Source organism: Bidens hawaiensis, unplaced genomic scaffold (genome assembly GCF_021521415.1).
Source record: "Bidens hawaiensis isolate Kalapana, Puna unplaced genomic scaffold, B.hawaiensis_p1.1 tig00049239_1, whole genome shotgun sequence".
NCBI lineage: Eukaryota > Viridiplantae > Streptophyta > Magnoliopsida > Asterales > Asteraceae > Bidens > Bidens hawaiensis.
Genome location: NW_027498822.1, coordinates 18122 through 42661, shown reverse-complemented (window position 1 = coordinate 42661; position 24540 = coordinate 18122). Strand labels below are relative to the sequence as shown.

The 24540-nt window shown below is 34.9% G+C and overlaps 1 protein-coding gene and 2 pseudogenes across 1 annotated transcript; 1 reads left to right on the top strand and 2 right to left on the bottom strand.

Moving 5' to 3' along the window:
* Positions 1–1917: 1917 nt before the first annotated feature.
* Positions 1918–5176, top strand: LOC143597909 (uncharacterized; annotated as a pseudogene).
* A 3281-nt stretch (positions 5177–8457) lies between these two features.
* On the bottom strand, positions 8458–8910 carry LOC143597906 (uncharacterized). Its single transcript, XM_077076283.1, has one exon. It carries the CDS (start codon positions 8908–8910, stop codon positions 8458–8460), a length of 453 nt encoding a protein of 150 aa, XP_076932398.1.
* A 3603-nt stretch (positions 8911–12513) lies between these two features.
* On the bottom strand, positions 12514–22326 carry LOC143597908 (auxin response factor 5-like; annotated as a pseudogene).
* Between the last annotated feature and the right edge of the window lie 2214 nt (positions 22327–24540).

Here is a 24540-nt window from a genome sequence, read left to right as displayed (position 1 = left end):
ACTTAAAAACACACATGGATCGTTAAGGCTCAAGGAGCATAAACGAGATTTCCATACAAGACTAGAGCTCGACATCAATAACCAAACTAGCCTTAACACAACAAAGAAATTCACCAGGGCCGGCTCGGGCATAGGGCAACGTGGGTAATCGGCCGGGACATTTATTTTTCGAGGCACAAATTTTTGTATATATATATTATGAAAAAAAAAATGTATATTTAATTTTTTAAATAATTATACAATGACTAGCTTGGCCTAATGACAAAGAAGTATGACTCCCAATAAAAAAGTTATAGGTTATATTATTTCGAGGCACTTGATAATTTTTTAAGTATATTTTTAAGCCAAATAAACCAATTTAAAATTTTAATTATTTAAACCCAACCAAAAACCATTTACATAAGTTCCAAAATTTTTTAAAGTATATTTTTTCGTTAGTTGTTAGATCAATTAGGGTATCCAGCCATTTTATTTCATTTAGGGTCACGGCCTTTTTATTTCGTATAAATTCTCAGAGCACCACTGGCGTCAAAATCAAATGGTTCCATAACCAAGTCACAACTCACAAAAACACAATCCTTTACAATACATACCCCTGAACCCTAATTCACCGGCAGTTGCACATAGTAGCCAATACGTATCAATCTACACCACCTGATTGACCTCCGTATAAGGTAACTATATCCCATACATCCTGATTTAACTTTGTACGTCGTAAATTAATCAGAAACTTAATTATCGGATACGTACGCTTATTTTACTACCCATAACTCAAAAGTAGGGGTGCAAACGAGCCGAGCCGAGCCGAGCCGAGCCCGAGCTCGACTAGGCTCGAGCTCGGCTCGTTTAACTTATATGGAGCTCAAGCTCGGCTCGTTTACTATTTATTAATTAATTTTTTTTATATTTCTAATTATATATACGTATAATTAGATATATTCAATTATAATTTTATGTATGAATAATATATATTATTTAATTATTTTTCATAACATTATATATATATATTAATTAATATTATAAATATAGATTAAATAATTATATAAATGGCAGGCTCGCGAGCTGGCTCGAGCTCGATAAGTGAAGCTTGGGCTCGGGCTCGTTTATTAAACGAGCTTACTTTTAGGCTTGAGCTCAGGCTCGTGCTCGATTAAGCTTGGCTCGTGAGCTTTTTCACGAGTCAATCTCGAGTAGCTCGGCTCATTTGCACCCCTACCCATAAGCAAAGCTGAAAAGTACTTAAAAAAACTATAATTTTTTTGGAACATTGTGTGTTAGCCGTTAGGCCACCACACTCCTAAATTTGGAGAGTCATGCCATACTATATTGTCTTAAAGTCTTAACTCCGGGAAATCATACTGTTGGCTGTCACTTGACAGTCATTGTGATGAAAGCCTGGTCTTGGGATTCGAACCGACATCCTTGCAAGGCCCTAACTAAATTCTGCATTGCCATAATCCACCAAAGTGACACAAGGGGCCAAGTGGGGCCAATTCCTCCTACCACTATGCCACAAACCAACCCGTTGATCCCTTTCTACCTGCCCACTGGACCGACCGGCTCGCCAGTCCTACAAAGGGTACACAAGATGCACTCAAAACGACCTGAACAAAATATTTTATATTTCAAGAACTTATAAATATATCACCTTTTGTTCTTTCAAAAATCAAAAACTTAAATACTGCAAAACAATGAGTATAAACAAAGGATATACAGTACTGTTTGACTCATCAGTCATCATCACCTTTTTCTTTAACACATAGCAATATATTAATATAATCAGAAATCTCTTCAATATTTTTCGGTTTTATTTATTTACTAATGAACCACTCATGATAAATGTAATGTAGCTAATACCTCTCTTGTTTTACAAAAATGCAGTCTGATATTACCCCAGTGGCATTCTTCTAAGTTATAATGAGTAAGATTTTTTTTCTTAATTAAAAAAAAATAAAATTTTTTGCTCTTCATATGTTAGTTGGTTAGTGTAAGTACAAAGATAATACTTCTACTTTTTGAGCTGCAGGTAAAGATTCAGGCGATAAAACTCGTAGAGAGAGACGGAAAGAAGCCCGATTAGAAAAAAATAAGAAAAAGTTTGACTCATGGATCCAACATCATGTATGAAAAATAAATCATTTTGATTAGAATGTGAAACATGACTTGTATTTTGTTCTGACATGATTTCGTTACTATGTTTATGACAATTTCAGAAGATAAAAAAGACAACGGGCAATCAGAAGCTAGAAAATATGCAGAAGAATACTTAAGTTGCTGAAGTTAAAGAATTGATGGTTAAAGATTCTAAAAAACTAGAACCAAAGAGAAAAAGGAAAACAAAGTTTGAAAAATATTTAGAACTGGAAAACGAAAACGGCGTCGCTTCTGCAAAGGAGGATCTTGCATTGGAAAGAAAACTTGCAAAAAAACTCAAAGTGGAAAAAGGGAAATTATGGGAAGGTGATGATGCACTCAACATATTATTTGAAGGAATTGCATCTGTATTTGAAGAAAATATAGACGCGGAAGAAGCTTCTAGAACAAACATTCCAAGCAAGAAACATAACAAGAATTTAAAGAAAAGATGAATTTTGTTGTAACTGATCATGAACATAATCATGCAAAATATGTGCCGCCCCAGCTGAGATCTATGTGCAGAAGTGAGTCAGAAGCATATTCTCAAATTCAGAAACGTGTGCGCGGTATGCAAAACTAGGATTCTTTTATTGATATTTGTCTTACAACTATTCTTGATGATACACTCAGAAAGTTATAATTTTGTTTATAAATCTTTATTTGGTTTAATTTCAGGCCTTTTAAATAGGCTTAGTGAATGCAATGTGGAAAGAATTACGCAGGAAATGTCCTCGATTTTCCAGGTAAGCTTTCTAATTTCATATATATTTTTTTTCATATACCCTAAATTTATATACACCCATTTGATAGTAATTAAAGTAAAATAAGTTATTTATAACAAATTTTTATTTTCTATTTAGTGAAACATATTATATGCAACTAATTTTATTTTATATATTGTAACTTTAATATGAAATTAATCTTAATTTTTTACATGCAGTCTATTAGCCGCAGCAACGGTACTCAAATTATCAGTGAAGAAATTTTGGCATCATGTGCAGGTGGACCCCGTGGTAACGAACAGTTGAGTCGAGTTATTATATCTTTTAAATATTATTCCTTTTCATCGTTCTGTTTGGTATTCCTTTGACAAGATTACATTTATACCCTTGCAGGTATGCTGCTGTGTTTTCAGCTTTAGTTTCGGGTTTGACTTGCTTGGTTGGGGTTGACTTTGGTGCGAAGATGCTTGCGTCACTTACAAAGTTTTTGAGGTTCACTGAATAATTTCAATGTTTGATTTTTATGCAATCCGAATTAAGAATTTGATTTTGATAATTTTATATGTTTATGTTAGGATGAGTATAAGAAGGAAGATAATCTTTCCTTGAGGAATTTGACTCTTCTTTTATGTTGTACATATTTGGAGTTTGCTCAAGGTTATTAATTATTATTCACTTTCTTCTGAAATTTCAATTGGAGATAAATGTACTTTTTTTTCGTGTTTTTAATGTAACTATGTTGCAATACCGTTTCAGTGATTTAATATACGACTTCATGTTGATGCTGAGCTCACGGTTGACCGAAGTTGATGTTTCCACTATCTTGACCGTTCTTAATTGTAAGCTTCTCAATACTTCATTGTTTTATTATTTATTAACTGAGTTGTGTAAGTTTACCAGTATGTCGATTTATAACTACATGCTATCTGGCATTCATTAGGTTCTGGGATGAGATTGAGGAGTGACGACCCGATCACCATGAAAAACTTTATTGTTAGCATCCAAAACAAGGTGACTGAACTGAAGACTGCATCTGATGGAAACACTAGAAGTAAAATAGTATGCATTTATATAATTCATTATTTATTAATAGTTTATGCTGATTTTAACTTTATCCATAACTTTATTCGCTTCACGCATGACAGATGGAGGAGTTCATGCTTGAAACCATATTTGACATCAAGAACAACAAAAAGAAGGCTAAAGAGGATACCTTACAACATACTCGCATCAAAAAGTGGCTTCAGAAGGTCATTTATAAAAAGAAGAAAATCTTTCTTTCTTTTCTTTCTTTAAAAAAAAAAGATTAACATTCTTATACTTTTTCTCACAGTTGAGGGTAGAAAGTATTTTAATTCGGGGATTGAAATGGAGCAAGCTTGTTGACCCTGAGAAAAAAGGTCAATGGTGGTTATCGGGAGAGATGATAACTGCAAATAATAATAATATTGAAAATATCACCAAAAAAATCAGTAAAGAAAGCTTAGAAGCTCAAAAAATGCGTCAACTTGCTGCTGGACAAGGAATGAATACAGATACACGAAGGGCGATATTTTATATAATTACATACTCGGAGGATTATATTGACGCGTTTGAAAAACTATTGAGGTTGGATTTGCAAGGGAAGCAGGTATCTATCTATCCGTTTCTTATTATTTGAACCTTGAAAAATATTATAATAAATAGTCTTTTTAATTATCAGTTTGTCATGATATTGTAGGATAGAGAGATCATGCGGGTCGTTTTGGAGTGTGGTCTGCAAGAAAAAGTATTCAATAAATATTATTGTGTTCTGACTTCAAAGTTATGTATTCATGACAAGAACCACAAGTTCACATTACAGGTAATTCAATTACAAAAACATTTATACAGTATTTAATAAGCTGATTTAACAATATATTTAATTTTTTTATTTTGTTTTTCAGTACTGCATATGGGACCAATACTCGGAACTAGAATCAATGGAGGAAATGAGATCAACGCACCTGGCGAAATTTGTAGCAGAAATGGTGTCCGGTTTTACACTTTCGCTTGCAGTTTTATAAAAAGCAGATCTACACGACACAACAAAACTCGGTACTCGTAAAAGAGAGCATTTTAAGAAGTTTTTTGAGACTGTTTTTGAGTATGCAAATAATTTGGTCTGGAATATATTCAAACGTATAGGCGGGTCCCCACAGTATGAATCCGTTAGAGCTGGAATCAAGTTTTTCATAGAAAGGCATGTTATTGGGAATGAGAAGCAATTTGTAGGGAAATACAAAATTGCTAAGAAAGCACTTAAGAGTGTTGAAGAAGTCGAAGACCCGTTTCTTTAATAATGCTCTTTTTTTGGAAGATAATACATTTTGAAAACAGTTTAATTTTCTAATATATTTTTAGCCCGAAGATTCTTTGACAATTTTAATATTTTTTATCGTATAGAATTCTCGTACATAGGTCATAGAAGATAAACAGAATACATTCAAAGTAACTGGAGTGTTCCCGAAGCGCTTTGCGCGGGGAACTTGACAATGGACCCGCATATTAAAACGCGAATACGCAAACACATCGTAACGAATATCACTTCGGCACAACAAAATAAAAGTTTATCTAACTATCGAAAGAACTTGGTTGGTATTGGTTCGGCTTTTTATGGCATTGATGTGGTACCGACGCTCGATATGTGGTTACAATACAAAAAAAATATCCTATTGCGAAAAAAACTCCGTTTTCATCGGAACTTACATAACTTGTTACAAATACAACTTCGTTTTAACGGCGTGACATATAAAAATATGAGCATGTCGTAACGGCATACTAAAGTTTTTAAAATATCGTATGCTAAAGGTTACCAAAGAATTAATAACTTAAACGTATAAGTAATAACAAAAAACTATATGGGAACGAAAGCACATGTTAAGGTACATACTGATAAACCGTAGAAGGAATATTGAATTATTATTGATATGATATTTGTTACATATATAGAATATATATAGAATGAGATATTACACTTGAATACCACCTAATATTATCCTATTGTCTAATATTCCCCCGCAAGTTGAGGGCGGGAAACGACCTGCAACTTGGACCTCAATTGTAGAAAACGGTGTGATGGTAGTGGTTTGGTAAACACACCATCAATTTGATCATGTGTAGATATGAACTGAACATTCAATTTGCCTTGAGCAACTTTTTCTCTAACGAAGTGAAAATCCACTTCCACGTGTTTTGTCTGAGCATGAAACACAGGATTAGCAGAAAGGTATGTAGCACCTAAATTATCACACCAAAGTGTAGGAGAAGACTTGCCAATGATATTGAGTTCCTTTAAGAGAGCTTCCACCCAGGTTAGTTCAAGAACGGTGTCGGCAAGAGCTTTGTACTCTGATTCTGTAGAAGAGCGAGAGACCGTGCGCTGCTTTCCGACATTCCACGAGATCAGATTAGAGCCCAAATAAACAGCAAATCCCCCGTGGAACGACGGTCATCTGGACAACTGGCCCAATCAGCATCTAAGTATGCGTTAAGGTTGTTTTGCCGGTGTGCATCAGTAAAAGCATGAAGATTGGAGCCGGAATCGTGTTTGATGAAAAGACCATAATTTGTTGTCCCGCTAAGATATTGTAAAATTCGTTTCATGGCGAACCAGTGATTCTCTGTTGGAGCGTGCATAAATTGACAAACTTTATTCACGGCGAAAGTAATGTCTGGTCTTGTTAAAGAAACATATTGTAGAGCACCAACTGCTTGGCAATATGTGGTAGGATCAGCAAGCAGAGCACTATCACCAAGAGCCAAATTTTGCGATGTACTCATCGGCGAAGGAACAGATTTACAATCAGATAAACCCACTTGGGAGATTAACTTAGCAATGTATTTGCGTTGGGATAATATGTCACTCTTACCATGCGGAACAACTTGCAGCCCCAAAAAATAATGTAAACACCCAAATCTTTAACGGAAAATGAATCACTCAAGCCTTTAATAACGTTATTGATTGCATCGATATTGTTTCCGGTTACAATTATGTCATCGACGTAAACGAGCACATATACAAGAGTGCCTTGAGCCTTCAAAATAAATAACGAGGGATCGGTTGTGGAGCCACAAAAACTGATTTTGTACAAAGTGGTAGATAATCGATTGAACTAGGCTCGTGGAGCTTGTTTGAGCCCGTATAGAGATTTATGAAGGAGACAAACATGGTTTGGTCGATCTTTGTCAATGAAACCCGGTGGTTGCCGAAGGTAAACTGCTTCTTCCAAATTACCATAAAGAAACGCATTTTGGACATCCAGTTGTCTTAAGGGCCACTGATTTGTAACCGCAAGAGATAGTAGTACACAGATGGTGGTAGCTTTAATAAAGGGGCTGAAAGTTTCTTGATAATCAATACCCGGCTGTTGACGATATCCCTTTGCAACGAGACGAGCTTTGTAGCGAGCTATGCTACCATTTTGATCCCTTTTTATCCTGTATACCCACTTAGAATCAATTAGTATTTTTAACATAGGGAACAAGAGACCAGGTCCCGTTTTTAACAAGAGCATCAAACTCTTCGCCCATGACACGACGCCACTCCAGTGATTTGTTTGCAACGGTAAAGGATGTTGGTTATAGTGTATATATGATTCGAGGATGGAGAGAAACGCTTGGTTTGTTTCGGATTAGGTCGCATGTTGGCTTGGCGAGTCCGAGGTACGGGCTGAGGTTGGTTTGTTGGCTGATGTGCGTTTATGGACTGATTTTGGGTGGTGTTTTGAGTGTGAGTGGACGGTGGAGGAGAGGGAGAAGGTACCGCAAATTGTGGAGTGGAAAGATCGGAGGTGTTTTGCGCGTCATGTGGTAGTACAGTGGACGGAGATGAAGTAGTGGAGTTTAGGTTGGTGTTTTCTGGTGAGAGTGGGGAAGATTCAGGTTGGGTAGATGATGGGGTAGGATAGGTAGAAGTGGGAGTAGGATAAATAGAGACATACGGGTCAGGTTGATGAAGAAACGAATGAGAATTGGGAGCCATTGTCTAAACCATGAGAATGAGCAACATAATTGGCTTGAGGCGGTGCACGCGTTGTAGAAGAGCCAGGCTGATTTGGACATAAAGAAGGAAGGTGCGCGATTCCGCAACGGTTGTAATGACCATAGACTGTATTTTGAGTAGTTGCCCATCCAAATTGTGGGGAGCGGTTCTGGATACGTGAATCGTCCCTGTTCCGATTGTAACTACCTCGTGTATTGCCACGGGAATTACCACGCCGATTACCGCGGTAGTTGTTTGAGGGCCGATTAGCATAAACAACTTGTGATTGAGGATTTTGAGAGGTAATTGGATTAAGTTGATATCCAAGTTGGGTTGCTAACTGTTGCAAGGTATGCAATTGAGATTGTTGAACTAGGTTCAGTCTTAACAAAGGATCAGTGGAGGCACGAAAGGCTTGAGGAACAGTATGAACCGTGCGGTTTATCATGAAGTCATGGTCGTTAAGAAGACCATGCAGCTCGATGAAAGCGACTGGTGGGATACGCGTAAGGATAGTTGACTTTAAAACATTTTGTCTTAGACCGGAGATGGCAAGCATGACCAAATCTTTATCTTTCATCGGTTCGCCTATATTTGCTAGAGCATTGGCGTATTCTTGAGCCCGACTAAGGTACTGTATAGGAGTTTCATCTCAATCTTCAAGAGTTGCGTTTTGAGGGTATATTCCCTTGATGAGTTTTGTGGTGCGTAGGCCTGTTCAAGAGAAAGCCGTAAGTCTCTAGAGGTAGTACCTTGAACATGTTGAAAAGAGGCTTCTGAGATGGTGGAGATTATTATCATGCGGACATGAGCATCATTAGATATCCAATGAAGGTGGCTAGGGTTATCAACAGAGGGCGCGGTTGAAGTTGCAACTGTTTTTGGTGTAGGGCATGTGATTGTGCCATCAACATAGCCGAACAGATTGTTTGTAATTAAGAAAGGTAGAAGCATGGCTTTCCAGTACCTGTAGTTGGTAGGTGATAAGGTGAAAGCAAATTTATGAGAATTATGGGAGGTTTTCTCCTCGTTTGTGAAGGCTGTAATCATCGCAATAGGGGCAGCAGATTGATTAGAAGAAGTAGGCTGCAAGTTTTGATTGACGGCAGTTAGGGTTTAATCAGCTTTTAGGTTTATTGCTCTGATACCATGATAAACCGTAGAAGGAATATTGAATTATTATTGATATGATATTTGTTACATATATAGAATATATATAGAATAAGATATTACACTTGAATACCACCTAATATTATTCTATTGTCTAATACATACTAAAACATGAAAACTCTGGGATGCTAAAGTGAAAAGTAAACAAAGTTTAGCAAAAAGAAATGCCATGGATTAAAACTAAAACAATTTAAAACTTGGGAACCATGAAAACTTTGGGATGCTAAAATGAAAAGTAAACAAAGTTTAGCAAAAAGAAATGCCATGGATTAAAACAAAAACAATTTAAAACTTGGGGGGACTAAATTGAAACAATCTAAAATTCAAGGACTAAGGCGCAAAATTATACTATATATTAAAAGAAACACTGTAGCAGTATGTTTCCTTTAATATATAGTATAACTAGTTTGAGACACGCGTATTACACGGGAGATTAATAAAATTTATAATATTTAAACATTAAGCAAAATACAATCAATAACATATAACACAATTATCATATTATCATTAATACAATTACAAATTACATTAAAATTACAGGAATTACAAAACAAACATTACGCAACTATTTTACAAATAAGAAAAATTTTTCTTGTACACTACATTTGTGCTTCTATTGGTCAGATTACCTTGTTTATCAAGAATCAGAATCTTTATTCCACACCTGCTTGTAACTCTTGACAATGCGACATATAGCTGTCCATGTGAGAACATGGGTTCTTTCAAGTACAAGCCAACCCTAAATAATGATTGACCTTGGCTTTGTTTATGGTCATCGCAAAACATACTACAAGGGGAAACTATCGTCTTTGAAACTTATATGCTATTTTGTTGTCTGTTGGAGTCAGTGGTGATCTATGGATCAAAACTCTATGTTCAATGTTAGTTCCAGAAATAATTTTTGCTTCAACTACACGAGTACCCAAAGATATAATTTGTAGTCGAGTACCGTTACATAAGCCTTCTTTCTGGTTAAGATTTCTAAGGAGCATAATAGGAACACCAATTTGAACCCGATATTACAAAAACCGGTTTGTAGTATAAACCACCGGGTTAGGACCGTTTTGGAGTTTTTTTTTTTTAGCTAAAACCGGTTTGAAGCCGATATTTTGGAACCGGTTAGACAAAAACAGGTTTCATCCGGTTTAAAACCCCGTTTGTAGCTCAAAACTAATTTACAACTCATATATCATATCCATTTATAGCTCATTAACCATTCTATGTAATGCCACATTGAAAAATCAATTTATTGTAAAGGAAAATATGATGTAATTATAATAATGATATTAACAATTGCTTATGTTACAATAAGAAAGATATTTTGGAACCGGTTAGTCAAAAACAGGTACGTCAGCTTCAAAACTAATTTATGCTCACATATCATATCCATTTATAGCTCATTAACCATTTCATATAATGCCCGGTTAAAATTTGGAAAACAATTTATTGTAAAGGAAAATATGAAATATCAATTGAAAATCAATATATGGTAATTAGTTCCAGCCGTAATGGCAGTATCAATACATAGATACCAACACTGATCGGATAATATCAATTGACGTAAGTGTTGGTTGACGTACGTGAAGATCAAATCTATTGGTAGCATATGGTAAGTAAAAGATTCTTGGTAATGCTTTGGTTAACAGTTTCTCAATGTTATAAAAAAAGATGATGATATATACAATCTGTCAAAACTTCTTTATAAAATATAGGCTTTTAAAGTGTAAAGAACTGGACGTTCAATGAACTGCTCGGGTTTAAACCGAAAACCGGTTTGCGCACCTCTAGTAACAAATGTGTCAACTACTATTTAAAAAGGAAGCGGTAAATAGCAAATGTTGTTTAATAATTTATTGTTGTTCTATAATAAAGGAAAATAACCTAAAATGAAAAGTGACATACCTTTACAATAAATGTGTCAACGGACGCACCAACAGTAATGGAGTCGGATTCTTGATGCTATTGAATGAATTAAACAAACAAATTTAAGTAAGACTAAACAAATCAAAATATCAATTGATTTGAAATTGGAAATAATTCTTCATTAAAAAGTGTTGATTGGCCATGGAAAGTTTAAAACATCAATTGAAAAAGTGTTGGTTCACTATTCTTTTAGGCAATTAGCAAACTAAGGATATGATAACAATAAGCTATTGATGAAAATAAAAAATCATTCATTTTGAAAATTAAAGTTTAAATCCAAGCATTAGTGAAAAATAATTGAATAGAAAAAATTCCAAAAAGTTAAATCCCCATAGAAAAAATTCCAAGCAGAACAAATCTAGATTTTAATTAAAACAGATAAACTTTGTTTTAAAAGATCAACATTTTTAGTCATCAGTGTTACTTTGACTTTTGAACACTTATTAAGTCAAATTCGATACTTACAAGTTACAATCTTAAAAGTTAATAATTGCTAATAATTAAATTAAATTGATTTATCTAGTAGATATGTGTTAGAAAAATGAGGAGTCATGAAAGTATGACAAGTGGCAAAACATGGTACTCTTTTATTATAGTAGTAAGATAAGTACAAACGCGTCATGGTTAATTTTGAACCGTTCTTGTAATCCTACATATATCATTGGTTTCTCATGGACAACAATCAGGTTATTATTTTGTTGTATACTCTGTTTATTAATTTTTTATGAACACCAAAATAAAGTCACACTGCTAATCATGCATATAACACCATGAAAACATTTTTTTTTTCAAAACTCAAATCCATACACCTTATTTTTTATGTAAAATTTGAACAAATGTGATGGACCCCAATTCAGCAAACGACTACTAGCCGTAGGAAACGGGTCGGGTCTAACCCGGAGGTGGTCCCCAATACATGAAAACGGGTGATGGGTCAAGTTTCTCCCACGTTCTTCACCGCCAGCTTGTTTATTTTGCATGTTTTATTTGCATTTTAATTAACTAGATTTATCTACTTGTTCTTTAAGCTTCTTAGGTAGTAATCAGTTTTATTTTCCCAGTTATTTAGGATAGTGGGTCAGTTATTTTTTATTTTTTGGTTTCTTTATGTACTGCAATTATGGATGAATGAAAGGTGGTGATTTTATATTTAATTTTCTTCTACTTGGTTCTTTCCTTCGTGGATCACCAGTAAAGACCATTGCTAGCACAAGTTGGCTCCTTGTGTGGTGATCTTTGGACTCTATTCAGACCTAAGGTGGTGTTTCTGTATCCTTAGGGTTGATTAGATTTGCCCTATCGAATCCTCGTGTGGTGAATTTCTGTATCACGAGTATCCGTTAGTATTCGATTTTCTTGTTCGATTCAAATTGTTATCCATTACCAGGCTAATTGCTATCAAAATGTACTAACAAAGTCTATGAAATAAATTACCATGTTAAGTTATATCACAAGCTGAAATTCTAACATTAGCAAATTTCACTCATATATTATAAAGCTTAAATGTTAGCTATAACACATAAAAATAGGCCTCCTAAGGATCATCATGCAATTAACGCCTCATTCCGCAGTGCTGTTGTTCAGAAGCTGCATCTGTCTAACTTCACAAAGCGAAAGAATCCTGATGCATCGAACGCACCCCACAAATTCCCTGCATTTAACTCATCAAGATTAGAAGTGAACTGTTATCATTTTTATGGTACCAAACGACCATGCTCGGTTTGTTGGATGTTAAAACCACCAAAAAAGGAGGCATTCATGCACTACCAAACATTCAATAACATGCACCATGTGCAACTAGGCATGGAAACGAACCACACGTTCAGTTAGCAGCTCGTGTATCATTTGGTGGGAAGTTCGCTTATGTTCGTTTATTTAATAAACGAACAAAAAAATTGTGTTCATGTAATTATACGAACAAACATGAAAACACGTTTTGTTCGTTCAGTTATGTTCATGAACGTTTGTTTATGTTCGTTCATTTATGCTCGTTTGTGTTCTTTTATGTTCATTTATCTTTGTTTGTGTTTGTTCACGTTTGTTCACATATGTTGATTTATCTTTGTTCAATTATGTCCATTTATGTTCGTGAACTGTTCATTTAGATTTTAAACAACGAACATAAACGAACACGAACATGTTCGTTTTTTAAACGAACGAACATGAACAAAAATATTTTCGATTAAGTGTTCCTGTTCGTTCAAAGTTAACAGGCGAACATGAACATACCCTTGTTCGTGTTCATTCAGTTCGTTTACAGGCCTATGTGCAACATATGCTACCTTTGTTAGTGTGCATATCTTCTGAAAAATATTATTGGATGGATTTATCTTTTATGCATTATAACATAATGCACATCAACCATCCATAAATAAGTAGCTATCAAATATGGATACAAATTTAAAAGTAACTTACTCCCATGGATCATCACCAACAAGAAAAACATCATTCTCAAAATCCACAAACACCAACATCCATTCAGAACCTCTAGAATCATTAAGCAGCCCATCAAGCCCGAACATCCTCTCGATCTCAGAGAGCAGTTCGTCATAGTTTTTGAATCTCGATACATTAATCGATCTTCCTATCGATCCCACCTTGTGAATCTGCAAAACAAAGAAAACAACAAAGTTTTTGTTTTTTTTTTCTTTTCATACATGCGTGTCGCATGATGGTGACAATTTTGACCCGCTTACTTTTTGTTAAATATGTATTAATGTATTAGATTATTAGTATGAGTGTTTAAAATGCAGTCCATTACTTTTACACTTATGAATGTGTCAATTCCCAAAGATACTCACCTTTGTATTGGTTCTAATACGAGTAGGTGGGCCCGCTTGCGGCCACGAGCCATCATGCATAATATCCCCATGGCCCGGGCTAAAACTGTCGTTCACCCAATAACCCGAAAGATCACTTTGATCACCATCTTCAGTTCTTATACGAGTCGGTGGGCCCGCTTGTGGCCGCGAGCCATTATGCAAAATATCCCCATGGCCCGGGCTAAAGCTGTTGTTTACCAAATAACCCGAAAGATCACTTTGATCACCATCTTCAAACCCGCAAAACTCATCCAACCTGACACTCTAGACTGACGGGTCAACAACCGAACTGCCACCATTATAAACATCATCATGTGAATCCCATGTTTCTAGCCCGAGGTCGGGGACCACGCCACAAAAAGAAGAATCAAGCTGCTCGATTGGTGACAAATGATTAAAAACGGGCAGCTCGTTTACAGAAGTTTGAGGATTAATGACGGGCTCGAGAGGTGGCAGTTCGGGTTTAAATGGTTTAACTGTCTCTGACGCTGCAATGGATTTTTGGGTAACGGGTGAAACGGGCCCACTATTGTTTAAGTTTTGAGGTTTTGTTAACGTGTTGATTAACAATGATGGGTTTGAAAAGTTTGCATTTATGGGTTCTATGGCCCGAAGAAAAGGACGGGCCACAGTGTTAGATGTTTCGGGTGGTTCTCCTATGAAGCTAGAGTTGAAGGGTCGTTTTAAGGTTGAAGCGAGTGGAGGGAAAATAAAGAGACTCTCGGGGGTCTCGATGTCCCACGGGCTCACTCGGTTTTGCCTATCACTACATCCTGGTTCATGCCACTGCACCTGATATGTATAATAATAATAAGAGATAATGTATATGTTATATTAATGCCACATATAGAAATTTGGTGCAGTTTCATATGTAACCTGTTTCACCCAAAATAAATAAATAAATAAATAAAAATAAAAAATTGACTAATTAATGAAATAAAGTTTATAAGTAACTAATTTTACTTTATTTATTTATGGAATATATAAAAGCTCAATATTTTATATACTTAAAAAATATAAAAATATCATATTAACTCTTTCAAAAACTAAAAAAACCACATTTTCCTGGTTCATAGTTAATAAAATAAGATCAGCAGCTCGTTTCTCTAACGAAACGAAAAGAACATTGCGCGCTAAGCAGATTCGGAGTAACAAAGTTGTTTTCCTATTTGGAGTAACTGATTTCATTTCATTTACTATGAGATGACTAAAAACAATATTTACTGCTAGGAACTGGTAAATGTGATCTGTGAAATTGTGGAAGATATGTATATATTTAGAGGACAACTTCATATTAATGAAACACAACCTGAAGATCATGCCACTTCGAGTTAGGCCACCTTAATGGATCTGCATCGCTTATACCTGTAATTGTCCCCATATGCCTACATAAACAACAAGATGATCAATTCACATTTGAACAGTCTTTTAATATAACCGAAAGGTTGGACCGTTGGATATAGATGATAATGGCCAAATGGGCATTTTGGTACCGTTAGAAATGTGTTAGGCTAAGTTCGGTAGACGCAACTTTCCAAATAGTTAGTGTTAATATGACTAAAACTTATATTGTCTCAAAAAGAATATAATATTTTGAATAAATGATTTAGAAGGTTTTATGGATTAAACTTTCGACCCGTTTGACATCAACCATAACAAAAATCGACTCATTTATAAGTAAATGGATCCAAAATACCATCGCTACTTAAGAAAAATGTTAGTTATTTAAAGTTCAAAACATTACATGTATACATGTACCTGCGTTTTCCTGAATCCTCAGTTTCAAACATCATTCCAAACCTCATACCAACAAATAGTTTATTCCCACAAACCGACTTCTGGTATTTTTCCAACGAGATGATGAATTCTGCAGGACATACCCTACAATAAACATGATAATCAGCTTATTTGCATCAAAATGTCGGTTCTTGTTATGTAATCTAGACTTCAAGAAAACGAGCTACAACAAACTACCTTGGGTTATAAGATATTGTAAACGGGCTACAATTTTCAGCAGCATGAGCTGCAGCAGCAAGCACTCCTATGTGCATGCTGTCAGCAAATAAAACCGAAGACGGTGAAGCTGTTTGTTGACGGTTTGCACGCCTCACTCCCAATAATAATTGTGATTTTTCATCCCTGCAATAATATTGAATGGGCTTATTTGCTAAAAGGGGAAATGTGGGTCAAAAGTTGACAAAAAAAATGGACAAAAAGTGTTGCCATGTCAGTCAGCCCGACCCAACCCGTTTGGACACATAACATGAAACTACTCATTTTGACCTTTACCCAACCCACACATTTTGTCACCTGATAAATAGAACTGCATCGCATGCTTTAAGCCTTTTTGCACTAACAAACATGCTCCAACCCGTAGTCAAAAGGTGTCGTTTTGGCTGCCCTGCATAAAATGGAAAACGATTGACAAATAATATTCGATAAAATTATAATAAGCTTAAGTATTACGATTTATATATACACACATGATTAGAAAAAAAAACACCAGATTCTTGATATTAGGCTTTTGGTATATTGACTGTTAATTTGCATGCATGGCAATCTGAAAGATGTAAAAATGAGATATTTTCACCTCGAAATATATGACGGAATGTCCATGTATTATCATGCAAATCTCGGACAACAAGCTCTTGAGTTGGAGGCTGCATTGAAAAATCCTGAAACACTATATAATTTGATCAACAACTCTAGCTACTTACTTGGTAGATTTGGGCTGTGTTTTTATCTCTAATGGGTCACACGGGTGAATAAAAACATAGCTTAGAAAGAAAATAGAACAAACGGGTTGAAAGACACAAACGTGTTTGCCTGTTTAATGCATAAAACCTCCTAAATCATTGTATTAAAAAATATATTATTATTGAAATAATATAACTTTTGTAATGATATTTGGCACACCAACTATTTATCTAAAAAACACTCTGGAAAAGTGTTACGGGTCAATATGGCCCAACCCATTTTGACCCGTACCAAAACTAATATGAATTGTTTTCCAAACTGTCTAACCTGAACAATTTTATCAATTTGTGTTTTGGAATACTAACTGTGTTAAAGAAAGCGAACATTCTGGACAAAAGTATGCCGAATCCTCTTGGTCGACACGTTTTGAGCGTTACCACAACTATCGTTTGACATGTTACCCAAACCGCCTGACCTCCCCATTTTAATATATTTGACACAACAGCTATTTTTTTTATAAAAGTTAACATTTTGGGCCAAAGTGTGCCGGGCCCGCCCGACCCGACCCGTTGCCCAAACCATCAAACCATTTTATATACTTGACACACTAACCATTTACTAAAATAAATAAGCATTCTGGACAAGTATGTTGGTTCATCCAACCCGATACGTTTTGACCATACCAAAGCTACTATTCACCCGTTAACCAAACTGTTTAGGCTCCGTTTTTTAATATTTGACACGCTAACTATTTATTGAGCTAACTATTTATTGGAAAAGTAAAAATTCCGGACAAAAAAATGTCGAGTCATATTCGACACACCAACAATTTATTAGGCTGAGGGGTGCGGAGCGCGAGAAGGGGCGCGAAAGCCCTTCCGCTCGCGCCCCGGGGCGCGAGCACCACACCACCGAGGCGCGAGAGGGGCGCGAGAGGGGCGCGAGCGCGGAAAAAGAGGCAGGCGCGGATGGGCTAGCGGCTGGGAATGGCGTGAAGGGTTCTTGGAAAGCGTGAATAGAGCCGTTGGGCTCGTTTTTTATTAAAAAAAAAAATTTTTTTTTCTCTATATATAACATACCAATATCAAACCTATATCAAACCCGATTTTTTTTCTCTATATAATAACATACAATTTTTTCTCTCTATTAAACCTATATCAAAACCAAACCAACACCAATATCACATACCAATATCACATACCACACCCAAAACCCGAAATCACCCCATCTTCCAAACCTTTTTTTAAAAACATGGCTGGAAATTGGTACCCAAACCTAGATTCAGATTACAGTTACGACGATTTATGGTCGGCACCGGACCAAGCGATGTTTTATTCGGGGTCGCAACAATCATCCGGCTTTCAACAATCCAACATACAACCGTCTCCTAACTTTGTAGTTCCGGAGACACAAGAACCAGAAGGTGAAGCTGCGGGACAAAGAAGACGCGTCCACTGGAAAAAACAAGTTGCAACGGACGGGTCGGGTTCGGCTTCGACTGGAAGGACGAAACGGAAAACCACTCCGTGGTCATCGGATGAGAAGGAAGCCCTGTGTCGGGCTTGGATAGTCATTTCTGAGGATCGGCGTTGCGGTAATTGTTTTAACGTTTTTAAAAATGATTTTTAATAAAAAAGTTAAATAAAAAAGTTAAATGACTTACAAATTTATTTATGCATTTTGCAGCGGACTACCAAAAGAGCAAGGTCTTTTGGACAAAGGTTAGGGAGACGTTCTATTCGCTCGTTGGGAGTACAGAGCGGAACGCCGATATGATTTCGGGTCGGTGGACCGAAATCAGAAAATTTGTCGGCTTGTTTACTAATCTGTTCAACAGGAACGCCGGTCGTATGAGACCAAGTGGCAGTGACGATTTGGCGGTTTATAATTTCACTGTCGAAGAGTGGAGGCAGGAGTGCCTGCGGAGGTATGGGACGGTGAAGACGTGGGACGATGTAAAGGTGTGGGAGAGGTTGAGAAGGTGTTCTAAGTGGGTTGAGCTGGTGGCGCCGGACGTTGATGCGGAAGTAGGGCCGAAACGGACTAAAACTAGTTCGTCTGGAGCGTACAGCACTTCCGCCGGGTCGGATTGCCGGGTTGGATTCGACCTATACGTTGCGGGGGAGGAAACGTCTTCACCGCCGAGGAGGCGGCCATTGGGAAGGGACGCCAGGGGCAAAAAACCGGATGAGGGGGAAGCCGTAAACATCAACGATCTTGTTGAATCCCTCAATAAATTCAACAAAACCATGGAGGTGGTCTCTAATGACAAAAAGGAAAAAAAAAAGAATGAGAGATTTGGAATTCCTTACAAGAGACTTCAGTAACCTAAATCCGGTCGACCAAATGCTGATGGAAAAACAAAAGGAACGTATCCGGAAGAGGTTGATCGAAGAAGACCAAGCCGAAGAATAAGAATAATGTTTTTTTTTAGTACTTTAATTTTTTTTTAGATATTAATGTGTTTTTTTAATTAATGTGTGTTTTTTTAAATAATTTATGAGTTTTTTTAATAATACGTTTTTTTAATACATTTATAAAAAAATAAAAAAAAAACCGCTCGCACCCCCTCTCGCGCCCCTCCACACCATGTCCCGGGGCGCGAGCACCACAACCAATACCCATCTTATCAAGTTTCTCTCTCTGCCACACGTCACAATATTATTGGCTGGCGCCCCCACTCGCGCCCCCTCTCGCGCCCCCCACACCCCTCAGCCTTTAAAAGAAAAACATAAAAAGGACAAAATTGTTCTGTCCACCCTGTCTGGCCCGTTTTGACCGTACCAAAACTATTATTTTAACCCGTTACTCAACCCGCCAGATCCGTCCATTTATCCACATATAATAAAACCTCACCAATGGTGGGAAAAGCTTTTCTGCTGCTCTACAAGGCACCGAGAAGCCACCATGCGTGCTAGTATCACTCGGGGTCAAAGTCTTGCAAAAGAACTCACTTGCATGTTTGCTCAGTCTCATTCCAATATCCGTTACAGATAAAACATCTTTTTCCTGAATTATAAAATCCATCATTCACATTTGTCATTGAAAACCTTTAATATATGCAAGATGTTATATATAATATTATTTTATTTTATTTTTCAAAATAACAAAAACTCACAGAGTTTAGAGGTTGAAGGCTCATTTGGGCATAGATCTCATCAGTATCTTTATCTGCCTATTTCAGTAATAAGTAAATTAAGAATGAAGAAATGCATCGATCAATAAGAAAATAATTAGTTCGAATGTTGACTCGTTTACTTATGAATAGGCTGACCTAACGGGTCAAACTCGTAAAAAAAGGGCTTAAAAAAGAAACGGGCCAAACAGCCGGAACCCACCAAAAGTGTATTTTTAACGCATAAAACCTTCTAAAACATTATACTAAAAAGTAACTATATTGTTATTTAGAATAGCAAAATTTTATATATTAATATCTCACTTATTCTCACACACTAATTATCTGTAAAACAGTTAATAAAATATTGGACAAAAAGTGTTTCTAGTCGACCCACAAAAAAAAATACTAGTTTTGGCCCGTTACCCAACCCGCGCGTTTTGCCACCTGTATGTTACTTTTATGAACTTAGATGAAATACATATAGTCATTGACCCGTTGACTAATATAAAGTAACCCAATTTGACCTATTGACTAACTTAAAATGTAGCATTTTGACACCGTTGACTTATTTAAGGTGATCTATTTTGACCTGTTGACTTATTTAAGGTGACCCGTTGACTAACATACATGTAGAGTAGAACTTAGAACTTGGCACAATATTTGGGAAGGAAGATTCGGGTAGCTAGGAACTTGAGTTGTCCCGGTTCTGTTTGTTGTGGCCGCCACCTAATGAACAAAATTTGATTGCGTGTTAGGAAAAAAAAACACACAACATGTCTACATCAAATAGCCCAAGTATGTAAACTGTTTTAAATTTTTGTTCGCTTTCATATTTTGTTTTCATTTGCGGTCCCGTTTCGACTTTCGACCATAGAGGCATTAATGCAAACAGTTGCTATAAGTAAATTATGCATAGTAATATTCAACTTCAAGTGTTTGGTTATTCTACTTCTGTTTGCTATAACTTAATGATTTAGGATTCAAATAATCAGAGTTAAAATAGCTAGAACAAAGGTAGTTATTTAATTGGTAGTTGAAAATTACTTATATACCCTTGGTTTTCCTAGGGATGGTAAACAAGTCGTGTTCGTGGATCCAGCCCGACACGAGGCCAAAATTTTGGCCCATATGGTTTATACCTCTTTTAATTTTTTTCATATTAATACTTTAAATGACATATTACAAAAATAAAAAATAAAAAAAAATACATGTGTATATAAAATAAGTATGTTTAAACTATAAACTCTTATGTCAATTTATCTTTTAACTTCAAAAAAAAGTTTTAAAAAATGGTTTAGCGGGCTACCATACAATGCGCCAGGTTAACCCGAACACGACCAGTTTAGCTAAACATGTTCAAACCTGAATATTGTTGAAAGAGCATCTTCAAAAAATGATTAAAAACTCAATATATAATTAAAATAAGTTTGAAACAAATGGATTTATGAAAAAAACAGAACCTGTTCACTGTGTCCTTGTGGGAAATAATAAACAAGGCTTCCAACCAGTGGTAAGGATACCAATGGGCCAGCACATGCATGCCATAATTCTGAATTTATTGGCTTTTTTACCCCTGCAATATGAATAAAATCAGAACTGTTACATATACTACAAGATTTTCAAACACAACTCTCCCTATCATTCTCTGCCACTAATGTCATCAAGCCAAATAAAACCAAAACAATGTTTTCATAATAAGAAAAATACTATTCTAAAATCAGAATGTCACAAATAATCCCCCCCCCCCCTCCCCCACCCCTTCTTTTTATAGTTCTATAGGCATGAAACATAGAATATACGTGAAGCGTTCAAAAAATGACTTTGAATGAACAAACTTGATTCACTTTCTACGTTAAAAAAATGTGTGTTTCTCAACCGAAAAAGGCTTGGACAAAAATAAAGTAGACACTCATGCAAGATACATTATATACCTGAAAATAAAGTAGATACGTTAAAAAAATTGCTTGCCAAAATTTTCTTGCAAATGCAAACTAAAAGGGGCTTAGATAATTTACTTTTTGAAGGGAAGTTTTGGTGAAAGCAAAGTAGATACATGAATTTTTTTCTTTTTAAAATATACACCATAAAATATTAAAATGGACATGTTTATGACTTATTCTCTTGTAAAATTCTATAATTTAGAGAGAAAACTTACAAAAAAAAAGGAAGAAGATAAAAAAGAATCAATGTACAAATCATAATTGTATTTAGCAAGTTTACAAATTGGTATTACCTTGTTACTAGGCCAAAAATTAAAATAAAATAACTATCTAAAGCATAATTGTACATTTGATGACATATTGCTAGACTTTAAACATGGAACCAAATATAAAGACTAATCTTCTTAAATTTTGAGTATAATCTGCTTCACAAAGCACATGAAATTTGCTAATCTTTCTTTAATCACGAGGAGCCGAAACTCACGGAACCTATAATACTCCGCTAAGTGCTAACCGATAAGATCAGTTAAAAAACAGTTTGTTTTCAACAGAACTAAATTCAGAAAACCAGTGAAAGCTCGACCGTTAAAAATTTGCTAAAATGCTAAAATTGTAAAAGTAACTAACCAGTTTGATCCTGCTTTTCCTTCAACAGTGTCATCTCCTCAAACAAACTTTGAGCACCAATCCTATCTCCAACAATATTCATATCACACTTTGAAACAGACTTCAATGATCACCTAACAAAGTTATAAAGATCACATTGATTCCATCACAGGGGCAAAACTGACAAAATCCCACCTCAATCAACCCAAGATTTCACTCAAAAAAACATGTTTTGAAGCACCCCATTTGGAAAAATCATACATTTGTTGTCAGAAACAAGTGAAAGAAAACAAATGACTGAGGAATATTAACAACAGCATGCCCCAAAAATCCAAAACCAAAGAACAAAAACCTGCAAATTCTAAGTGGGGCTACTTAAAACAAGAATAATAACAGTTTGGATAAAAATAAATAAGAAGAATAAAAAGGTTTTTATTTTCACATTTATCAAAGCAGAAGAGTGCTATGTTTATTGAGTGCTATCGTTAATATATATATGCATGCATAAATATGTATGTATATATTTATGGTCCTCCTTTGAAAAACAAACCGTGAAAGCGGTCATAATATTATTGATTTCATGATTTTTCACTCCACATACAGGCAAAAAAAAGTGTTTATCTTTGCGTATTAAAAATTAGGGGATTTGAAAATGAAAACGAACTTTATCAAACGAGCATAACAAACTTACTTACATGGAGAACCCTATTTATAGATCTGCTAAACTTGCTCTAGAGCCAAGCCTAAATTGGAAAACATATTTTATAATATATCCATCATATTCTTATCATGTTAAACAAATATTAATATAAAACTTAACAAAACAAACCCGAAAATTTAATCACTTAACAAATCAAGATTAAGTCTTCACGGTTTGGTTTCGGTTTTTGGCATTTGAGCTTGAAAATTTTGGACCGAAAAGAAAGTTGTCCGAAAATAATGAATTTAGGTATAAATAATTTTGTTAAATGTTAACTAATAGACTATTATGCATTTGGATAAAAGTTTTTGACTTACAAATTTATTAAATTCTTATAAATTACTTAAAATAAAAATAAAAAAAATAAAAATCTAGAAATTCGGTTCATTTCGGTTTTTATTACATACAAAACCAAAACCGAACTGTTAGTTCAGTTTTTACCAAAACATAAAACCAAATCGTCGGTTTTTATTTCGTTTTGGTTTTTTACGATTTGAATTTTTCAGTTTCGAATCATTTTTTTCAATTTCTTACACACCCCTATTAAAAATGTACCAAGTGATAGAAATTGCAGCTTCAATGTGTTAAAAACAAAAGATAGCCAAATAGGATTGATGAAGAAGATCAAGAAGGAAGTGCTTTAAAAGTTATAAATTAAGTCAAAGTTTAGAAAATTAAAATATTAAAATATAACTTGCTTTTTTATAAATTAAATAAAATTTTTATGTAGAGTTTTTTTAGTATGAGTTTATCTTTTAGAAAATTCATGTTATATATTATTCATGTAACTAAATTTTTTATATTTGTTTACGTACGTGCAACAAAAGAAATTCTATACTTAATTAGCGGCCTTTTTAATCGTCCATATAAGATCATCTGCGTCCCTTGCTCGTAGCTGATGTGGAGTTGCCCTCCACAAGGGCTATGTAGAGTCAATTCAAAGATTCATTTACTTTTTCAGTCTGACTTAAGTGCTTCAACTACTTGTACACCATGCTTATATTTTAGTTTAGATATTTTTATACATAGAATGTAATAACTTTATTACAAAACATCATTTATATATTTTTAACTTTTTTATACAATACTTTAAACTATAATAATTTTTTTACTAACAACGTATTGTTTTTATAGAAGGTTAATTAAAAAGCTTATGAATAATTTCATTTGGTATTAAAAATATTTGACTAAAATAAATAAAATTTTTTAAAAATGGTAATAATGTAAAAATATAAGGATCTGTAACAATATTTATGTAAGAATATTTATATAGATTAACTCAGGAAAAAAAAGTGTTTTGAAAGAAGTAGGAAAATTTTGATTAATTGAATGTGTATGTTATTAACTTAATATTATGGAGACAGTCTTAACGACAAAAGATGGTCAAAGACTCAACCAAGAGTTTAGGTGCAAGACCATAATATGGGAATTTTAACCAACCTATCAAGGCACGTGGACGTTTGTGTAGATGCAGTTTTGATTTTTTTTATTGTAGCATAAATAAAGGATATAATAAGATATTATGAAGCTTATCATATGCGACATATTGTATAGAAAATAGTTGTGTTACGGACCAATAAACTACAAACAAAAGTTTGCTTGTAAACATGAAATTTTTGCTCAAAGTCAATTATGTGTAAATTTGTCTATAATACTTATCTTTTTTCGTTGACATATAATAGTACATATAATGATATACATTTA

Coding starts and splice junctions, on each gene's coding strand:
- LOC143597906 (XM_077076283.1), bottom strand. CDS start 8,910: ATGATTACAGCCTTCACAAACGAGGAGAAAACCTCCCATAATTCTCAT.